The sequence below is a fragment of the Chanos chanos genome, chromosome 3, assembly GCF_902362185.1.
Source record: "Chanos chanos chromosome 3, fChaCha1.1, whole genome shotgun sequence".
Taxonomy (NCBI): Eukaryota; Metazoa; Chordata; class Actinopteri; order Gonorynchiformes; family Chanidae; genus Chanos; species Chanos chanos.
This window is the reverse complement of record NC_044497.1, coordinates 52,065,276-52,086,164: the sequence shown is the minus strand read 5'-3', so window position 1 is coordinate 52,086,164 and position 20,889 is coordinate 52,065,276. Positions and strand designations below refer to the sequence as shown.

Here is a 20,889-nt window from a genome sequence, read left to right as displayed (position 1 = left end):
AGTTGGTCAACAAGAAAAACAGCAGGACCACGGCCCTCCAGGGCCGGATTTGCCCACCCCTGTTCTAGATTGTTCTCTGAGATGAAGTATTTTAGGAGGCACTCAGGAATGAGTGACTGTCGTGTCAGTAGAAGCACTGCTCAGTTCATGCATGAATAGTTTTTCAGAATGCTTAAACTACTCATGACAGCCATCAAACACCGGCAATTCTGCCATGAATACAGCAGTTTTTGAGTGAATGGACAGAAGCATCCTTGCTCTAAATTTCCATGTTGCCTAGTAACAATACCTAATGCTGTGGATTGCAGTTGACGTGACTGCGTGAGGATGTTTTTGATTCTGCTTTGACTCAGTGCTGCAGTGACTCAGAGTAGATTTCCCCAGCGAAAAACATCAAAACTTCAGACCTGCCTTTTTTTTTTTTCTATGTTCAACCCACCTTATCTGCAAAATGCACCACTATGAAGGAGCGGTTCGACATCCTGGGCTTCTGAAAATGTTCGCTGCTTGAGTGGCGCTCATACAGCTTCTGGGCCCAGTTCTGATCCGTGCCTTTAGGTACCTGACAGAGAAAAACAGAGGACAAGAGTGAGGTGCAAGCCCTGTTAGGAAGAGAATGAACTGTCTATTTAGGTTATCCAGTAGGAGGGGAGGGAGAAAAAAAATGTTTATTCTTTTGATGTTGCTCCAAATTATACTCAATGACTTCAAAGCATTCTCTCACAAGTGTGGATGGGCAAACTGAATAAATAATCCACCCAGTTTCAGACAAGAATATAGTCGAGGAAGCAGAAAGCATTCCCTATCCAGTTCTAATAAGAAAGCCGTGTCACTGATGTTCACCATGACAAGAGCAGTGTTTAACTGTACAAAGTTAAAACATGATTATAAGCCTCTAGACCCACCTTGCACTCCTCATCCAGAAGATCCAGGATACCCAGTTTGGCCTCTATGAGGTCAATGCAGGGTTGGTTGTCGTAAAAGTCGATGAGGGTCCAAGGGATCTGCTCTTTCATGTATTCCTCTTGCTCCAGTTTAAACACGTGCTGGAAGACAGATGAGTAACAGGAGTTAATTCATTGTGTCATAAAGTGTGACGTAGGAGGGAGAGAGTGGTCATCGGTTGAAGTGGATGACTTTGCCGGAACTGACCGAGTTGAACTGTTGCTGAAGTTTCTCGTTGGCGTAGTTGATGCAGAACTGCTCAAAGCTGTTGATCTCAAATGTTTCAAACCTGTTAGGACATGAGAAGAGGATGTGACAGTTATGGACAAACTGCAGTCCCTCTGCATGGGAATACACAATCATGCAGTTAGTTGGAATGAGTGAAGTTTCTAACACTAAAAGTCTGCAGCTCTGTTAATCAATATTCTAGTCCTCAGCAGGGAGCGTGATTATTAGCTAAGCAGGAATCTCCAGAGCCGACACTGACTTTCCTGAGTCAATATGTTTTCATCGTGTATTCTAATCGAAAGAGGCGTAAATGACACGTTGAGGGGGGAAAAAAAAGATTCAGAATATAAACTATTACATAGACACTAAGGTATTTAGGTCTGTATTTCCTTTCTGTACCAAACGTCAAAAAGGATAAATTCATTCTCATCAAAACCAGGCATGTTAAACGTTTTCAGAGGGGATATCTGTATCTGTGTGTTGAAACAACGTGCTACGTGAATAAACAGTATTATTATAATGATGATGATGATTATTATAATTATTACGCAAAAGCAAACTGTAACTGACAAATTTTCCCAGACGGTGTTTCAACATTTTAACCATAACGGACTGGTTTGACTGGCCTACAGGACAATATTTCACAGGCAATTCCAAGAGCGTTACCCATAGATATCAAGCACTCCTATGAAGGAGTGTTGTTTGGAAGAGGTGTGTAGGGCTTTGTTGATGTGTTCCACGATCCAGTCGAAGAGATGGGCGTAGATGTGTTTGGCCAAGGCATCGCGGGCGTTGGCTGCCTGGGCGGCGGACATGTTCTTCACGTAGGTTTCGGCCGCCGTCACCAGTTTCCTGCGACAGAGCCAGTGCTCCATCTGCTCCAGCTCGACCCCCAACAGCCGGCAGAAATGCTGCAAGTGAGGGTTGTCTCTCTGTGCACCACACAGGTCAAAACAGAGAAAGACAGAGGGAGAGAGGGAGAGAGAGATAAAATGAGTGTGATTAGGGTCCAGTTATAATCATTTAGATGATCGTTTTACGAGATTACCACAACTTGGATATGCTGGATGATGGTATTCCTCAATCACTTTTAACTGGAAATCAATGCTGGCATTTGTAGCATTTATTGTGCGTGTGTATGCTATGATGATGATGATGCAGTATGAGGCCAAAGCAATCACCTCAATGTGGCAGGACTCTCCATCTCTCTCTGAGCAGATCTCCACGTTACCCAAGTGCAGGATAGATGCCATGATTTTGAAGATGTTCATCTGATGACTCTCCTTAACACCTGGGTTAAGCCGACAGCAACAAAAACACAGTGTCGTGTTTAAAATGTACGGAGATCTCCTCACACTTCTCTGCTTTACATGGTATGTGAATACAGTGTAACGTATCTGTAATAGGAGGGAGATGAGAACACACAAACGGCTCTGAGCACAGGGAGCGGGAGCGATGCTCCTTACCAAGCAGCGTGAAGGCCTGTCTCGTCTTCTCAAAGTCCTCCGCGTCATTCACTCCTTCTATGAATATGTTCTCACCGAGAGAGGTGAATGTGAAATCCTCTGCGCTGGCTATAAGGGACACGCAGCAGAGGAAACACAGGCATTTTGAAACACTTTTCCTCCAACCGTCATTACACTCATTTGAAGTTAATGCATCAGAGCCCTGTGCTGTAAGTCTTCTGTGCTTGTATTTATAATGTCACGTTGAATTTGTATAGAGGAGCTTCACAGAGCTGTGAAAACTACGCGACGGCCTGATTTTAACATGTGTCTCTTTCCAACATCAGCCCTGGCGTAGGAAACCAGACGGCAGAGATCGAGATAGTTAGCAATCACAAATCGACCAGAAACGAAAACGCTGTGGGCGATGTTAATTTGAATCGTTTATAAATGTTAAAGCGATCTAAATCAGACCAGCTCATATTAAGAGCACCTACTCAAGCCAAGATCACTGAACTCAGGGAGGGAGGCTGAGGCACAAAGCTGATAGAAAATATGGTAGTTCCTCTCATCTTCTGCCTAAAAGAAAAAAGAAAACACATCCCCATCAGTACCGGAGAGAGAGAGAGCACTTAATCAAGAGCTCCATCGACCGACGACGTTAATGAATTGAGAGCCTAGCAAACAGGACCGCAATAACAGCTAATTGCTTCCCGCCTACGCCAGGCACAGAACGGCAGTCACTCTTACCTGGAACACTACTCTCGACTTCTCCAGCAGATACGTTCGCATGTTGGCACCGATGATGTGATACCGCCTGTCGAAGCCAATCTGGATGTATTTCCCAAAACGGCTGCTGTTGTCATTGCGAGTGGTCTTTGCGTTGCCAATAGCCTTAACGGGGCAAGGGCATGAACAAAGAGAAAGCGAGGGGTGTTAGGTGATAAGTGAGAATAAGCAAAGAAACTGGCCTTTCAAACTATCTGCAGCACAAACTATCCTCAGTAAAATTATCGTCTTAAATTCCTGTCAGTCGACATGATCATATATATTAATGACTGCTATGAATCCTGTGGAGATGTGATCTATACCCTGCTGCTCTTATGATGCTCTGTGATGATATCTCACATGTAATGAGAGAGCTTGACTCTCTCTGTCTACTCAGTGGCTGGGCTTTACTACGTTCCTTTAACAGAGAAGAAGATCTTGCTACTTGGCTCGGAGATGCTGCAGCAGTCCCCAGGAGTAAGATTAACTTCCTGAAGAGTAACTTACAACTAGCCTGTTCTTATCAGTTTAGCCAAACACAGGAACCTCAAGATTTGGTCCTGAATGGTAACTAAAGGCAATTATTGAGCGTTGGGGTAAAGCAGTGAAATTAGGACACCTTCACAGTCAAACATGCAATGGTTCTCCATTATAATAAAGGTCAATTTATATTTTAAAATACTCGGAAATGCACGTTAAAACATTCTTAATAACAACACACCAACGATAAAACAACAACTGTGTCTCCTAACCTTATCTATCACGTAAAAGCCCAATTCAAAAAAAGCCAAACTTTCCCAACACCTTTTCCTGATGGAAACTCCCAAGTCCTCCATCACTGGATGACTGACTCATTAGGACAATCATAATCAGATTAATCAGATTAATTTGTCAGATTAATCGCTTTCCCTACCTCCATAATAGGGCTGGAAGCGAGCACTTTCTCCTCCACGTTGGTGTCGTTGGCTGATCCTCCCACTGTGGCAAAGAAGCGCATTGCATACTTAGCAGAGACAGTCTTTCCTGCTCCAGATTCCCCGCTCACAATAATGGACTGGTTCTTCTCGTCCCTGTGGACCAGATCGTAGAGACACGAGTGACATTTACGTCAGGAAGCATTTAGAAACATTTACACACATGTCACTAGACTAGCGTTATAGACATGGGACACAAGTAGAAATATCTGGGTTAATGTTAAAGATTTGTAAGGAAATGGGTCCTTGTTTACTCAGACAAACAGAATCTGTTGAGGGAGCACACAAACAACAGGCTGAAAATGAGAGGTATGTCAGGAGACTTGCATATCAAGACTTCGACTCTCTTAGACTTCTGTGCAAGGATCAGTGGAAATGCCCTAAACATCTCTCACATTCTCTGTGCATCCGTCGACAAACCTACTAACTGTCACCTGTCACATGTACCAATAAGATGGCAAGATGTTAACAAATTAGGAGAGACATTTAAGCACACAAACAGCCTGTGAAACCACACATAAACACACAAACAACCTGTGAGACTGTGACGGAGGAAAATACTGCTATGAGAGGTGACTAAATAATTGATGTCAGCTTAGTCTGAATGACAGATACAAAGATCAGTTTACTTAATTAACATTAAAAAAAAGGAACAAACAGTAGGCAAGATTTGTTTCCGAGTTGATCTGTTCTCTCGAGGTTCTGTCATACAAACTCTGGGCTGTGCTGTTTTCCTTCATTTCCTTCAACAGTTAGGATCTTGTTACATGACCCACATCACTGAACTGCCCTGCTGTTTCTCCAGGGTCAGGTTCCCCCTAGCCTTATATTCAAAGGTCTGAGACGGTCCCTCTCTTGATTTGCTTTGAAACGACAACAAATTCACAACACAGACGCAAAGGCCTCGGGAACGAGGACATCAGAGCACGTTATAATTACGTGCCACTTGATCCATTACCGAGTATGCTGGGTAAATTATGAGACTATTCACAGGCTGTGTCCCCAAAAAACAACTGAATCAAATGACGTTTTCTCCCAACCTCTCAAAAAGTTTCAGTACTTCTCATCTTACTTCATACACTTTACTGCAGTGATCTCAACATACACAAACACTGGTGTTCTCAAACCTTATTGTCATTAGGCAGTTAATAGCAATGCAATGATAAATACATTGAAGAGGAATGTTATTGCTATCTAAGGCGCTGGAGGTAATCACTGCAAATACAGTGAAGGTGACTGACGCCGCGTGGCTTCGTACCTGGCCATCTGTTTGTAGGCCTCCTCTGCCACAGCGAAAATATGGGGGTCCATGTCCCCCATATTCTGCCCACTGTATGCATTGATGACCTCTTCTCCATAGATGGGCAGCTGTTCATATGGGTTGATGGCCACCAGAACAATCCCTGAGGAGAGAGAGGGAGAGGAAATCGTATCGATTCATGTTAGAACTGGCAGATAAAGACTAAGATCTGTCTATCAAGAGAAAAATAACCTAATTCGTCCAAACAGTGGACAGACTCAAAGTGCTGGAGACCAGTGTTCAGTGTGTTCAACACACTGTGATCAACAGGAACAAGCTGCTCCGTGGTTGAAGGGGTTGAGGAGTCGGTACAACGAATCGAGAAGGTTTAAATTAAGACATCGACTTTTCATAGGCAAATCATTCAGTCCTGATGCTGATGCATGTATGACAAGAAGTGACTATGACTCAACAGTGCTCCTGTTAGGAGAGAGTACCCTTTACTGAGTAAACATCAAACCACGAATTGACAAACACTGGTATCATTAGCATTACTGTGCACACAGCATTAATCCCTTACCAAAGATAATAACGTCGTTGCTTTTTTTTTTTTTTTTTTTAAATGGATTCATCGCTGACTATAAAAAAGGATTTCAAAAGCATTTGTTAAAAAAAAAATACAAGTAAAGTACTTGACAGTACAGTGATACTATGACCAAAGAGTTCATGGTCAATATTTCAGCACTTTGTAAAAATCAGGACACATAAGGAAATGCAATTATTATTCTCCATCAGGAGTCCTCCCACCCCAGATGAGTTGCTGGGTAGGTCATGAGAGGGGAAGGCGGTGCTGCTGTCCTGACTGTGTGATTCAGAGAAGGGTGCTACAGTGCAGATCTCAGGGCTGATTAAGTCTGCTCTGATCCATAGGCTGAGGCTGATTTTCTCTGACAGGCAGAGGAATCACAGGCCGTTCTTCCACTCTCAGAGACGCATTCAGAGTGGATGATATCAAGACATCATTTCCTAACGTCAGAGAGAGAGTGCTTCACTGAGATTTCGCTTCAAGTCAAACCAAATCACCCCCCCCCCCCAGCGCCATGTTTCAGCCTGGGACTCATGAAGTAAAGATGAGACAGAGGAGTTGAGGAAAACTAAAGACTTCAGCGACTGGCTGGAGGGTAAACCCATGCGTGCCTTTGTATGTTGCTATAGGAACAGCCTGACCAATAAAACCAATGCATGTTTACTGTCCCAGTTAAGCTCCCACAATGCACTTTCAGACGGTGCATTCCATACCATGTCACTCGGAGCTGACCGGGAATAATAGTGGGAATGATTCGGGAGGGCGGACTTTGGGCGTTTGGAAAAAGAGGAGGTCACAACACTGATGAGTAATAACAAAACATACAACAATAACTATAACGAGCCTATAGGGGAGGGGAAAAGGATGGCAGTTTAATTAGATGGTCATATTATCTGTGCGAAACACACGCAGCACATACAAACCAGCCTCATAAAACAGAGCTATATATATATATATACAAATATATATAAACCAAACACTGGGCCCGTTTAAAGAACACCGTAAAACATTCAGCTCAGAGAAGGTAAAAAAAGGAGGGAAACAGAAGGCTTACCACAGTAGGTGTAAATGTGGTTGGACTCCAGGAACCGGACCTTAAGGTTGTGGAGCACAGCAGGCTCGTGAAGGTAGCTGAGAGCCGTGAGGTCATTTTCTCCCACCAGAATATCAGGGTTCCGGAGGAAAGGAAGCTGGTTTTGCTTAGGGCCGACGGGATACTCTAGTGTCTGGTGAGAGAGACAAAATACAGTGACAACAAACTCAAAAGACATATTTGGGTTTTTTTTTTTTTGTTTCGTTTTTTCTAAACGCAGCTCCATCTGGATACAGAGATACCAAGAGAGGTCTTACAGAACTAATTACCCACACGTCGGCATGTCTACCGGGACTGTGGCTGGATGGATAGTTGGAGGAGTTGGGATTGTGTTGAGGTTTATCATTCCTTTAGTTCACCTTTTATTCATATTTCTACTGACGTATCCCTTTGTTATTTGACAAGAGTCTGTCACACGGTCGGGACCAGAAGTTTCTTAACTCTCCATAACATGATTAATGATGTACAAACTGTGGACTATCAGTACACTACAGAGTTGAATGGGACAATAAGATTTCAGCAAAGCTTGTCTAACAGTGAACCGTTTTTGTTTGAGTAGCGCCGATGTACCATTGTTGAGTTTCTGACCAGTTTCAACTGTCTTTCATCTGGCATTGTAGTATCGGGGATATGGACTCAAAGTACTGTCTATGTCTGGTCCTGTTAAGTCCATGACTTTTACACAAAGACTGTGAAGCTTTTTGACAGTGAAGTGAGCACAGATGTCATTTGATTACCGATTCATCCTCTAGTTTGAGGTGCAGTATGGGATCTCCCTCTTTGTAGTCTTTGATAATTTCGGCAGACTTCCACACCTCCTCCGGATCAGGGATCCATACCCGGGTGTACTGTGAACACAGTGAAACAGAGATGTAACTAAACATTGAACTGGAAACGTCTCAATAGTAAAATGGCGTTAATATTAGTAAAAAGACACGACAATGCTATCGAACAATTGTTTTGCTTAAGTCAACACATTACTGAAAAAATCAAACAGAGAATGGAAGGACTGGAATGCACCTACTGCCGTCAGTGCACAGTTTCCCTAATCTAAAAACAAACACACACACACACACACACACACACAGGCACAGACACACAGGCATAGGCCTGTGGGTACCTGATAGAGTCCTTTTGGATACAGTTTTTTATTCACAAACGCAACCAAGTCTGAGGCGGTAGAGCATAGACAGTCTATCTGTACCATTTGTAATGTGTGCATCACAAACATTTTTTCTGCATATACTTTTCCATGACAGATCAGGATCAATTCAAATGATTCACACACTCTAAGCGCTCTTTTAAACGCTATGGTGAAGCACGAAAGACGATAAACACTAATGCAAACCCCCCCACCCCCCCCCAAAAAACAAAGCCCTGTGTGGTTTTTTTACAGTATAAAAGGAAACAGGCCATCATGAACCTCCTCCCTTTTCAGTCAGTACACATTAAAAAAAAAAAAGTGATAAGACTGGGCGCACACACACTCCAATAACCAATCACGTGACAGAGGCCATACAGCTGTGTTAGATCATTACTCTGTCTGTCGCGTAGGCCCTCATGTAAAACGCTTTTCAAGCAGCAGAGGTCATTGCAGCACTGTAAACCTCAAAATGATCCTCAAAATGTTTCCAAAATCCTCAAAATGTTTCCAAAACGGATTATAGGGTGTACGACACTCAGAATGAGATAGCAGATGCTGGCAGGGGCACTTTGAGAATAGACAAAAGACGGCGAGAAACCAAGTAAGGTGATGTTCAGGTAGGCTGTCAGTCACCTCTCTCAGTATCTAAAATTATTCAGGGCTTCAAAGCCACATCAGTAGTCGACTGATCTCCGATCAGTGTGCTCTGAGCAATGAAGAGAGAGAGAGAGAGAGAGAGAGAGAGAGTCAAGAGGAAGAGTGACAGGAAGACAGAACAGATAGATAGTTCGCCGCACCACTGATACAGAATCAGCAACAAGCCAATTTGGGCTTCAGTTTGAAGCAGCTTTGTACACTGTTCTTGGCACTTGGTCCATGCTGTTTTTTTTTTATTCAGTCCAGAAAGTGCTACCATTGAAACTTAACCCCAGCTGATGCCCATGTCGACGTAAGATTCAAAACTCTGACTCTGCGTGACTGTAAAATGCTAATGTGAGAGGGCACTGCCTCTGTAGTCTGGATCGACACATTTTTACTTGCACTGGAATTATGTGGATAGCCCAAAGCGTTATAAAGACAAAATTGCTCTCCTTACATTTCTAAAAGCATAGCCTACATTCTGCCTCTCATTGTTTCTTAATTCCCGTTGGTTGGGACAGAAGATGAACCGAGAAAGTGAAGAAAGTTTGTGAAGAACATACTTTTTCTAAAAAGACTTGCTAAAAGTCTGATGAATTTCATAACATACTATTCATCTCTGCTGATGACCTCTGTTATTGGTCTCTATACGTTAACATGATTAATTTTAAATGATAAAAAAAAAAAGCTGTAATTTTTTCAGCTTAATATTTGCTGACCAAGCTCTCATAACAGAGCAGGAAAAAAGATGTCACTGGAGGTCACTGTTCAGTTGAAAAAAAAAAAAAAGTAAAGGAAAGACCACTATGACTTAAAAACCCACAAAACCACAACATTTTCACACTGAACACACGCACACACAGACATTCCCAACTGAACACACAGAACCCATCATTCCCAACTGAACACACAGAACAAAACATTCCCAACTGAACACACAGAACTAAACATTCTCAGAGAGCACACAGAAGCCCACATTCCAATACTAAACACACAGAACCAAATGTTTTCATACCAGTTCAAATACTGGCGTCCTGAATTTAATACGATGATATTAATTTGAATTTGACCCCACCCCCTACCCCCGTGCGCTCACACACACACACACACAAACAATAGTCATGTCTGTCAATCCCCATTTGTGTATGACTCTGCTGGCTGATGCTACGTATACATTCTCTCAGTGAGAAATGATGATGTGTATGCCTGGGGTCACAGCAAACTCCCAGGAAAAAAAAAAAATCCATACACCTCTTCTTTCATGTCAATACAAATCAAGGAAGAGAGTCAAATAGAAAAGACAGAATTGAATTGTGTGACTCAGCAGAGTTTAGGCAAACAGCAAAAACATTCCTTTAGCATCTTTTCTCATATGTACTATGGAGAGAAAGAGGGTGGGAGAGAGAGAGAGAGAGAGAGAGAGGAGGACTGCAGAGCAAAAGGAAAAAGAGAGAGAACAGAAATACAAGAACGAGATGGACAGGAGCTATCACAGCAATGAGACAGGATAGCTGGGGAGAAAAAAAAACCCCATCTACATTGGCACTGATGAAAGCCATTGCAATATGACTGGGAGAAACTTTGGTTTTGTGCGATAAGGCGAAGACTTGAAAACAATGAGGAATTAGGATGAAATACTGAGATGTGGAGTGCTCTCAGTTAAATGAGTTGTGGTGTTTGTAAATGCCATGAATTTCCCGTCCTGATTCTCTGTATGTTGTTTATCGTCGAAATGAGGATGGAGCTTCACGACCACACCACACACACAACAAAACAAGTCGCTAAGCACATCTCCCCCTCCAGCGCAGTGCCATTAAACTAAATTAAAAATAGCGACATTAATTCTACATACATCACACGCAGCATCAAACAGATTTGTTGACAATACTGCTCTATAGTTTTTTGCTTTTTGTTTTTTTTGTTTTTTTTTACAGTTCAATGAGTGTATTCAGACTTTCCTGTGCTCTGAAGGGAACATTAGAGTTTGTTCAACGACCGCACGTGTGTTGACGCGTGAGCCCGAGCCCCACCTCTCAGATCTTGATATAACTCTACTTTAGGAAAAGCCTTGAAGATAAGACACCTTATTAAAGATAAAGGCACCTCGTGCCAAAAAAAAGACCCGTGTCATCCGCAGTGAGACGATGAGGCACGGAACTTTGTACAATCTCTTTCCCTGAAGCAACGAGGTGACACCGCATATTTGAGCACTGCGTACTGATGTCATGGTTTTATAATCCTCTTTAATAAGACAGGGAAGCAGATAGTGAAGGAGATGTGGTAATATGAGCGAGTTGTGCCGGTGCACAGGAGTCCACGCCGCTATCTCTGATGGAACGCAGGCATGAGCGCGTCACATGGGGTCCTGTGTTATTGGCACGTGCCTGGGATATATTTATTTGTTTATTTTTGAGGGGGGTTTATTTAAAGGATCAAACAGGACAAAAACACACTCACACATTCACGTCCTAGTTCTGCATTCAAACACATCCATGCAAATTCTACCACAAAATGGGAATGGGTTAATTATTAGGCAGCTGGATTTGAACTGTACTGGGGAAAGAACTGTTTTAGTACAGGCTTTTTCCTCAAGTGCGGCGTTCCCAGAACTACAGGAACGCGCGGAGAGCTCCCGTTTCCTGGATGCTCGAATGAATGAGGAATGAAACGGTCCTTTCCGGATGTTCCTTTACCTTGAGGTTTTTGGAATCTGCGTTGACACAATGAGGACATGATTCAGAGCCACTGAGCCATTCAGAGCTGTACACTTATGCCGAAGACATGTCGGCTCCTCAGACGCGCTCTGGGCTTTCAGGTATGAGTGGTCTGACTGGGAACTAGGCATGCACAGCTGAGTCACCTCGCACCCAAAACCAACCTGCCATGTCAGAATCTACGTTCATACAGACTCTTAAAGATACGCATAAACAAAAAGATCTTTTGAAGTTACGAACTTTCGTTAGAATTAAAAAGATATACAGGCAGTACCCAGGTTATGAATGAGATCCGTTCCCTAAGTCTGTCTTTAAGTCGAGTTTGTAGGTCAGTCAGAACAGGGACGTTCGGTTTTTATTTAGCGTCAGTTATTCAAATGTGCGTAATGGCGGACGGCGTTCTCCTTCCTCGAGCCGACGAAACCGCTGAAACCGCGCAACGGTTTTCATGAGCGTCACAAAGCAGTGTGTGCGTTCGTGATTCCGAACCATTGTATTTACCTCAAATATTTAATGCAATAGGCTTTATGGCAGTCCGTCCGTAAGTACGAGTTGTCCGTACGTCGGACATTCGTAACTCGGGGACTGCCTGCACAGCATGCGTACTGATTAGTTTCTTTGGTTGTTTGTCCTGTAAGGATGCATTGGGTTGGTGGTGTCACCTATACCTGCGTTTCTCTGTCCAGTTCCAAAACGGATCACGAACATTTCTCTTTTAATCCAATACAGATGCCTCTGACTGAACAAATCAACTCATCGTAACGTGATTCAGATATGTCAATACGGGAGAGGCTGTTGTCCCAACGGGGACAGGCGCGGGCCAGTCAAAACGAGTCACGTGACTGGTATTGCGTATTCCTTATGGCGGGAATCGCTCGGCACATATGACGGAAAAAGGAAGAAATAGCTTATGTATGGAAATTCAGGCCTTAATGAGATTCCAAGTCCAATACTGAGGTGGAGTGAAAGGATACAAGTTCACTGTTTAGGATAAGTCATTTCCTTGTCAGAATAAAACATGGTGAGATGTTTGTTGTCAGTGCGCTCCATCTTTATGAATGAGGCCATTTCAATGCACACCAGTATGATGTTATTCCCATTTTAGAAATTCCACAAAAGCAAAATGAAAACAACCCCAATTACCGACCGGATACTTAACGGCCTTCACATCATTTCTGAGAGGTCACGCGACCGTCTCTTAGGACTTTTGTGTAATCAACAGAGTGGCTTAATGTTTGTATGAATGTCCTGTCAGGGACAAGCACTACCACAATTGCATGTAGCTCATCTGAGTCACATGCTCTAACTGACCTCACACATAACGTCACTCTGTAACTTCTAATATGTCCTGCGTCTTCAGCAGTAACGGTGGAACAGAGCGACCACACCCAGCCGAAGACAGTTAAGACACATCTAAGAAATATTTGATAGAGTGAGACTCGCTGAGCGCAGCTGGCTTTTGACAGAGAAAGCATATCTGGCATTTCTGTTCCTGTGTGTAGTAGCCTAGATCTCATGCAAAACAGGTCTTCAGTGAACCATTGGCTCATTTGCTTTGTAAAACACAGACAACTCTTACCTCATTGTGTCAGCTGGCTAAGAAAACACGTGGTGGGCGGGGCCTGAATGCCCTTTCCCGTGTCAAAGCTCTCCTGTTCGGGAAGGCCCAACGGAGCATGCTTCAATAACATGAAAGAATGTTTTTATGGTTTAGCTGAAGTTAAATAATTGTAAGGGGTGTGATTTTTTTCTTTTTTTAGAAACATAGAGCACTATAATTTTGCATGAGTGTTTTTGTTTGCTTGTTCACCCTTGGATGATCATGGCTTTTATCTACACTGTCGTCCCATAGGTACAGTGAAAACATTAAAAACACGTCTTTACTTTAACGAAACGCTTCATGAGATAGTAAAGTCACACGGCTGACAACAAATGGAACTGTTTGAGGCTGTACAGCAAAGCACTGAATCCAGGCAACATTTTTGGCCAACTCATAATTTTTTTCCAAAAATGAATCACCCATAAAAACAGCCCCGGAGTACGTGTTGGCCATAGCAGTGAATCCGTGGGAGGCTCCGCTGGAGAAATAAAGCTATTTTTTTTTTTTTAAATCAATAAACCTCATCTTGACCATGGCGTTATCATTTAGACTGCTGAAGCATTTTTAAAGTGCTGGTGCTAGCACGGAGATAAAAAGTCAATAAAATCTAAGAGAAACAATCGCGTTAGTTTACATGTACCACTCCTCTTCTCTTCTCAGCGTCTCTTACTTTATAGTCACGACTCTTTAAGCTAAGAAACAAAGCACCAGTAATCACCGTTTCTCTTAAACTCCCAGTCTCAGATTGGTATCATGCACTGCATGCTACAGGGGAGACAACACAGATTAGTCTGGTTGGTCTCCACAAATTTAGCAAGTATGGGTAACTTGTGGAGGGGGGGGGGAGGGGGGGGGGGGACTTCTCTATTCAGTCGACTCAGCTACTGGAGAGAGCATTTTGATCTCACACTGAGATTGTTTTTCTGGGGCAATTCTGTTAAAATGTAAAAACCCAGACTTCACAGTGCACCACCAAAGGATTCAGACTCAGTATGTATCATATTTGGACTGTAATTAGGGCAAGCGAATAAGATTAAAAAAAAAAAGAAAAAGAAAAAGCAATTATCATAAAACTTGAAGCCTGTGCTTTGAGGGGCTGCTTTCGTCGAATGAAGCTGAAACTATGCAGAAAGAAACCAAAAAGTTCTTTCTTCCAAAAAATATTTGAACTCTACTTTTTTTTTTTTCATTTGACCAAAAATTTGAGATACATTTTTTTTTGTGTGTGTGTGGGATGAATGGAGGCCTCTTCTTATATTTATAGACCTGCACACAATGGCTTAACAAGTAGTGCTCTGACCCTCAATTAACAGCAACGTCAACAAAAACAAGCTGGGTGCCTGGTGAGGAATCCCCGGGGGGGCGAGGTGGGGGGGGGGGGGGGGGGGGGGGGTTGTCAACGCATTGAGCCTAACCACACCTCTGCTTTAGGCATTGCAGGGATACAGGCCGAGTCATTAGCTGTTTTCCCGTCCTCTTCAATTAACATTACAATAGACCTCTTCATGTCCAGTTACAGAGAGAGAGGGAGAGTGTCCCATTTTAGCCCACGTACACACGCATACGCACACGGGTGCGCGCACACACACACACACACACACAAATTCAAGGTTCAAATTCAATATTGTGGTGCCCTTGATGTGCTAGTATTGACTGACACCTCACTAAATATTAATGAACTCATCAATGACATGACACTTTGCATTAAAACACTACTTATAAAATGTTTACGTTAGTTTCTTCATGCATCATTCCACTGACATGATGTTAAGCGGTGAAGACTGCAAAATTGAAAGCAAGATGAAATGGCAGAATTTTCAGCATCTGACAGGTGATAAAAAGACCAGCAGCAGAAGAAGTAGCTTCCTCGGCCATTCTGAAGGTATACTTTACCCTCTCTCATTTGAAAGTTGCAGTCTCTTTTTCACAGCGTGGATTGCAACGGAACAATGATACCTCAGAGCGGGAGGGAGGGAGGGAGAGAGAAGAGAGGACATTTTCATTTTCACATTAAAAAATAAGTATTAGTCGCTTTTTTCCTTTGAGAACACTGAGCTTGCGGGCCATTTTTAAATCTTTTGACTGGTCAAACTTTGGGATCTTCAATTTTTAAGAACCAACAATGCGACATATCCAACTCGGCAGGACTCGTTCAGAGATGAGGCCGGATGAATGGTCATAGCCGGGGAGGCAATTTCTCTTTGAAGACACATTTACAAACCTCACACCCTGTGGCCATCCTGGATGACAATAAGACAGATATGATACCACACATCATCTTATCTGTCCCCAGATAAGTACTGAAGGCCCCAAATACCAGGGTCTTAATCGTCTGTCATCATATAGCCAATTTATTATTTTCTCCTCCAATCAGATAAGACCTGTCTGATGAAGTGCTATAGCACAGACTGTTAAAAAAAAAATTAATAACAGGACTCAAAAATGATTAACCATATTTCTTAGAGCTCAGTTTTCAAAGAATTTGAAGTATCTTTCAATCAAATGTTTGTCAAAAGCTCTTGTCGATGTGCACTTTCATGATCAGAAGTTACATTCCTAATAAAACCTCTCTGTGTCAGCAACAGCAAAGACACTAACAAAAAGTCACCCCATTCGGTTCTTTGGACCATCAGTTGAAACAATGTCAGCCTCTTCTGTGCACCGCAAACAAGAGATCAAACAGAGGATGTACGTGGAAACACACCTACTGTGAGCTTAAAGTCACTGGACACATCTTTAGAACACTTTGTCCCGCACAACAAGAACAACACAACAAAAGCTGTCTGACTTATGACTCTGTAAGGAAACAATTGGACTATTAATGTTGACGGTGTCTCATATAATGTCACCGATGTCATCACCTTTCTCCGTCAGGGCGGAATAATGACACCTGTTCAGGCAGAATGAAGCACAACATTCTCAGCTTTAAGAGAAGCAATGCCAAACCATGTACTGGCAAACGTACAGTTGTTCACTTTATATTCCCTACCTAAGTATTCTCACAGATCCTTTTCCAGCTGAGTGATACACACACATCTACTGACATATCACTGTCAACAACGTTTTCCTAACATAATCTTAAGAAAACGCACTAGATTCACAGTACAAGCGAAAAACATGGCTAAACCTACAAAATGATCATTTCTTAAAGAGGTACGCTTCACTGTCTTCACAGGCTCCAGCTTTGCTGCGGGACACATCCTGCGTTGAGGTGTCGGGAAGAGCTGACCTCAACTTTCTCTCTGTTTATTCTCATGTAGTTTCTGGCTGACTTAATGAAATGGCTTTTTTTTTACTAGCAGCTGCAGAAATCTTAGGTCAACAGAATTACCCGAGAGTATGTCACGCTTAGAAACCAGACAGGTAACCGCACAAAGCAATAGGAAAACCTGTCACATAAGACAGTTTATTACCTCGAAAAACAAACAAAAAAAAATTGCATTGGTAAACAGTAACCATGCTATTTTAACATATGTGGGCCTATATGTGTGAAAGCCATCTGTAACCACACCTCTCCCCAGGGGCCAAAGGTGACAGATCAGTGAGTAAGAGTGAGTCTTTGTGGCTATGTGTGTGTACTGCATGTTTAGAGAGACACTGTGAAGACACTGAGTTTACAAATAAAAAAAAAAAAAGAGAAAGAAAGAAACGCTGAGTTGAGTCGTAATGGGAGGGGACAACAGACAGGTGAATAGCAGAGATAAGACCTGTACGACTGGTTTGGTGTGGTTCTGTTGCATAACAAAAGACTCCAGGGTCCACGTCATCCTGTCAGCAACTAAGTTCATGGTCTGGCAATGATAAGAGTTTCCTTCCAAAGAGACCGCAATAAATCCAAGTTTCTCACAAAGTCGAGTTTAAGTAACTGGTGTAACTGGTTTTTCATTACGGTTGATACAAAACGGTGCAATTTCAAATAACGCTCCGCTTAAACACGTTCCGCATTCTTCTTTATGTATTGTTTGAGAACAGTTCAATTCAGATCAAGTGTGCGTGTTTTTGTTTTGTTTTTTTTTTAATTAAAGCGTGATTCAGCAAAATTAGGAAAAAGGGAAGAGTATTAAACCACTGGTTTCTCTCAGGTCTCACTGGTTTCACCAGTATTCCCCTTTTATCGAAAGGCAGGTTCAGAATTGTTAGAAAGAAGCTTAGTGTTCCACCTCCATGCTCTAATAACTCCACCCACATAGGTATCAACATGATGACAATTGTCCCAGGAGGACAGACTGGGTGTGTTCTGGAGGAAGTGTTTTTTTTTGTTCTCTCTCTCTCTCTCTCTCTCTCTCTGATCTTTGGTCAGTCCACAGATCAGAGAAGTCACAGGCTGTATTATGGGGAAATTCTTAGATACAACCATGCAATAATGAGAAGTTCACAAATCACTATTGAATTGTGAAGTGCAAAGGCTACTTAACTGGAGGGTAAAAGGTAAAGCATAGGTTGCAGAGTATGCTCAGTTAGAAGGATCCATATCACTTTCAAAGCAGAAGTCAGGCGACTGAAACCGCAAAAAAACAAAAAAAAACATTTAGTGCTAGAGAATGTACTGTAATTTCTGAGGTGGTTTGAAATAACCAGGGCATGAAGAGGTCTTGCTGCACCGGTGGACAATACATCATAACACTAAGTGAAATTCCATACACTTATCTGTTTAGTAAACCGGGAACTGGTTGTCTTCTCACAGTTAACAGTGTGTGTGAACTTTACAATGGAAGAATCTGAGTCTCACAAATTCCACTCGGATTTCTTCACCCAACCTTAACTGGAAGCTCCCTTTTCAACATCAGTCACCACAGTGACGTCAGCTGACCTGGGAGTGGAACAGCCATTCAGGGGGAGGGAGAGTCCACACACACACACGCAAACACACCTGGCTCTAAGCTCAAGTCCCCCAGGATCCACTGAACTTGTTTACCAAGACCTTCTGTGCTACCTCCACACAAGGAACCACCGAAGCTGTTGCATTACCTTTCAAACTTTCCTAATGCAGACCAACCTACTGTTATAAACATATAGCAACACAAAATAGAGCCTAACTACTAATCTCCGGTGTGGCATAAATACCTCCATATAAAAAAGGTGATAAAGCAACTCTAGAAGTAACTGAATACAAAACAAGGCCTGGGTTTGAATTTCAGGAGATAAAGTCATGGTAAAGACATGCTGTGTTCTATGGCAAATCACACACTTTGAACTGAAGGTTACTGAATGCCTTGTGATGGTGATTCACAACGATAACTATATATGGTCAACGGTTAAATCAAATGCCATATTTGCCAATGACAGCTGACTGTCTCCTGGACAACTGTTGTGAGGGGGAGGGGAAGAGCAGGCACTGTGTAAACTTAAGATATACAAGAATGGATGTGTGTGAATCAGGATGCTAAATTCCTTTCAACAACAGAATGTTTTGGTAAGAGGATGCATATAGTGATGGATGGATGGATGGATGGATGGATGGATAAATGAATGAATGAACGATCACTCTTGAATTTGAATTCCTATAAACACGCTCAGGACTTGTGCTACTTACTCCTAAAACAAAACCTCACCGTGGGGGGGGGGGGGGGGTTGTATTGTACCAAATTAATACAACCCCAAAAAGCCCCTGAGCCTAAGAACAAATAAAACACTTCCAACCACAGCTTACACAGCTGAGAGGCAGCAGGCTGAAAGTTTAATCTTTTTTTTTTTTCTTTTTTTAAAGGCTATGATCTTACAGGCTACCTATTTTTTTTTTTCAGTCTGGGTGTATGAAGACTAAACCTTCTGCTGACTGGGTCTGAATGTTATTGGAATATACACAATGACAAGACAGATGGAGCTTCTGGTTCCGTCTCACTGCCTTCAGAGTGGATTACAGAGGAGTGTGTTTAAGGAGTCAGTGGATGTAAGTGGGCTTTGATTAGGGAGGTAACAGATGGGGGGGGGGGTTAAGATGTTGCACCATCTATCTGTAACTGACTGAAAATTAAAGTGGTCGCTAAGCCTCTGAACTAATAAGCCCATCAGGACTGACATGAGGAAAAAAAAAAAAAAAAAAAAAAGCCCACCAGCAAGATTTGGCTACACCGCATCGCATGACGGGGCCGGAGCTACATTAGAAAACAGGTTGGATTAATGACATCATGTTTTCCAGCGCTAAACCAACGACAAAGACATGCAGAAAACATCAACATGACATCACTTAATGAGTCACTCTTTCATAACTGTGTAATCATTCACAGAATTAGCCAGTATGTCATGTCTTGAGATGGTCCTGTAGACCTAATCTACGTTCTGAAGCAATAACTCCACAGAAGACTTGTTTTACTGGCCTTAACAGAATCTGTCAATAGCACGCCAATGACAAATCAGTTCCTTAATACCAAAATGGATTGTCGAAAACTGGTTTCCTGGACAATGGCGATTTGACTTTATCATTCTAAATACAGCCGCGACAAACAAAAGAAAAAAAAAAAATAAGAACATAATACAATCCTTGTCCAAAGAAATTAGCATGTTAACAAAAAAAGAAATCGCACAAAGACACCACAGTCTGGTTAGTTTAATAGGATTATGTATTTCTGACACGGCCAAAATTAACTGATTAAAACTCAGAACACATCTACCTAATACAAAGAGCCATGAGTGATACCTAATGTCTTTGAGTCTAAAATCCAAGAACTATATCCACAACATCTAAAACACTGCGTCAGCGCCACAGTTTAAGAAACTTTTGGAAGGCACATCCACTAACATATTCAAATGCTGCAATGACATTAGTGTCCCTAATTGAAAAAACAGTTAGTTCAACATACTGAGAACCACCTAAGTACTGCATCAAGCAAGAAACTTAACAAATCTTTCTTTTCCCTCACAAATCACTTTATCAGATGTTAATGGCACTTGGGCACTATTGTACTGGGAACAGCAGTGGTCACGGAGAGCGACTTCTTTTACATTTCTGGTGAAAGAGTGTGGAAAGGCCTGAGTCATGCAGGGGATTAGGGATATTTATAATAGGCACCTGGGTTTGTAGTTAATCTTTGAAATCAATTTCAAAATGCAATACGGAAATTCTGTTGCCCTTGCATAAGCTACTTTGTAACTCTTTGGATTAAGCCTGGGGACAGTTTACGGGGTCCAAATATTCATTTAAACAAATAATCAAACCAGTGTATTAATGTTTTATGTACGTTACTACCAGAAAAACTGATTCGCACAATTCTTCATCCTCAATCTTTTCTCTCTTCAAAGTAAATGATTTCATAAATCTCAGTACAGTTGCTTGTTGAGTAAGACGGTAAAAACTTGGATAGCCATTAAGTTATTAGTCTTCTCTTTTCCAAGAGTAAGTCACCGACAGACTGTTGGCCAGAATTTTCAGTGAGACCATAATAGGCTTGGTTACCATTGTTTCACACATGTGAGACTAACATAGTTACTATGGTCTGGACGTTTACGTGTTCATATCGAATAAGTGCACAGTGCATTGTGCTTAAAATCAGGCGGTTATTTAATGATGGAACCT

At 42.2% G+C, this 20,889-nt stretch overlaps 1 protein-coding gene across 1 annotated transcript in view; it reads right to left on the bottom strand.

The window, feature by feature from the left end:
• Positions 1–20,889, bottom strand: part of myo5b (myosin VB) — a 42,550-nt gene that overhangs the window by 20,999 nt on the left and 662 nt on the right. The window contains exons 2-14 of the mRNA XM_030768044.1: positions 11,756–11,955; positions 8,017–8,155; positions 7,241–7,412; positions 5,619–5,763; positions 4,300–4,456; positions 3,369–3,512; positions 3,116–3,197; positions 2,640–2,747; positions 2,355–2,464; positions 1,840–2,105; positions 1,153–1,234; positions 906–1,046; positions 440–562 (exon numbers count right to left, since the gene is read on the bottom strand). Coding sequence (XP_030623904.1) covers positions 440–562; positions 906–1,046; positions 1,153–1,234; positions 1,840–2,105; positions 2,355–2,464; positions 2,640–2,747; positions 3,116–3,197; positions 3,369–3,512; positions 4,300–4,456; positions 5,619–5,763; positions 7,241–7,412; positions 8,017–8,155; positions 11,756–11,955 — 1,869 coding nt within the window. The remainder of the gene's footprint in view (positions 1–439; positions 563–905; positions 1,047–1,152; positions 1,235–1,839; positions 2,106–2,354; positions 2,465–2,639; positions 2,748–3,115; positions 3,198–3,368; positions 3,513–4,299; positions 4,457–5,618; positions 5,764–7,240; positions 7,413–8,016; positions 8,156–11,755; positions 11,956–20,889) is intronic.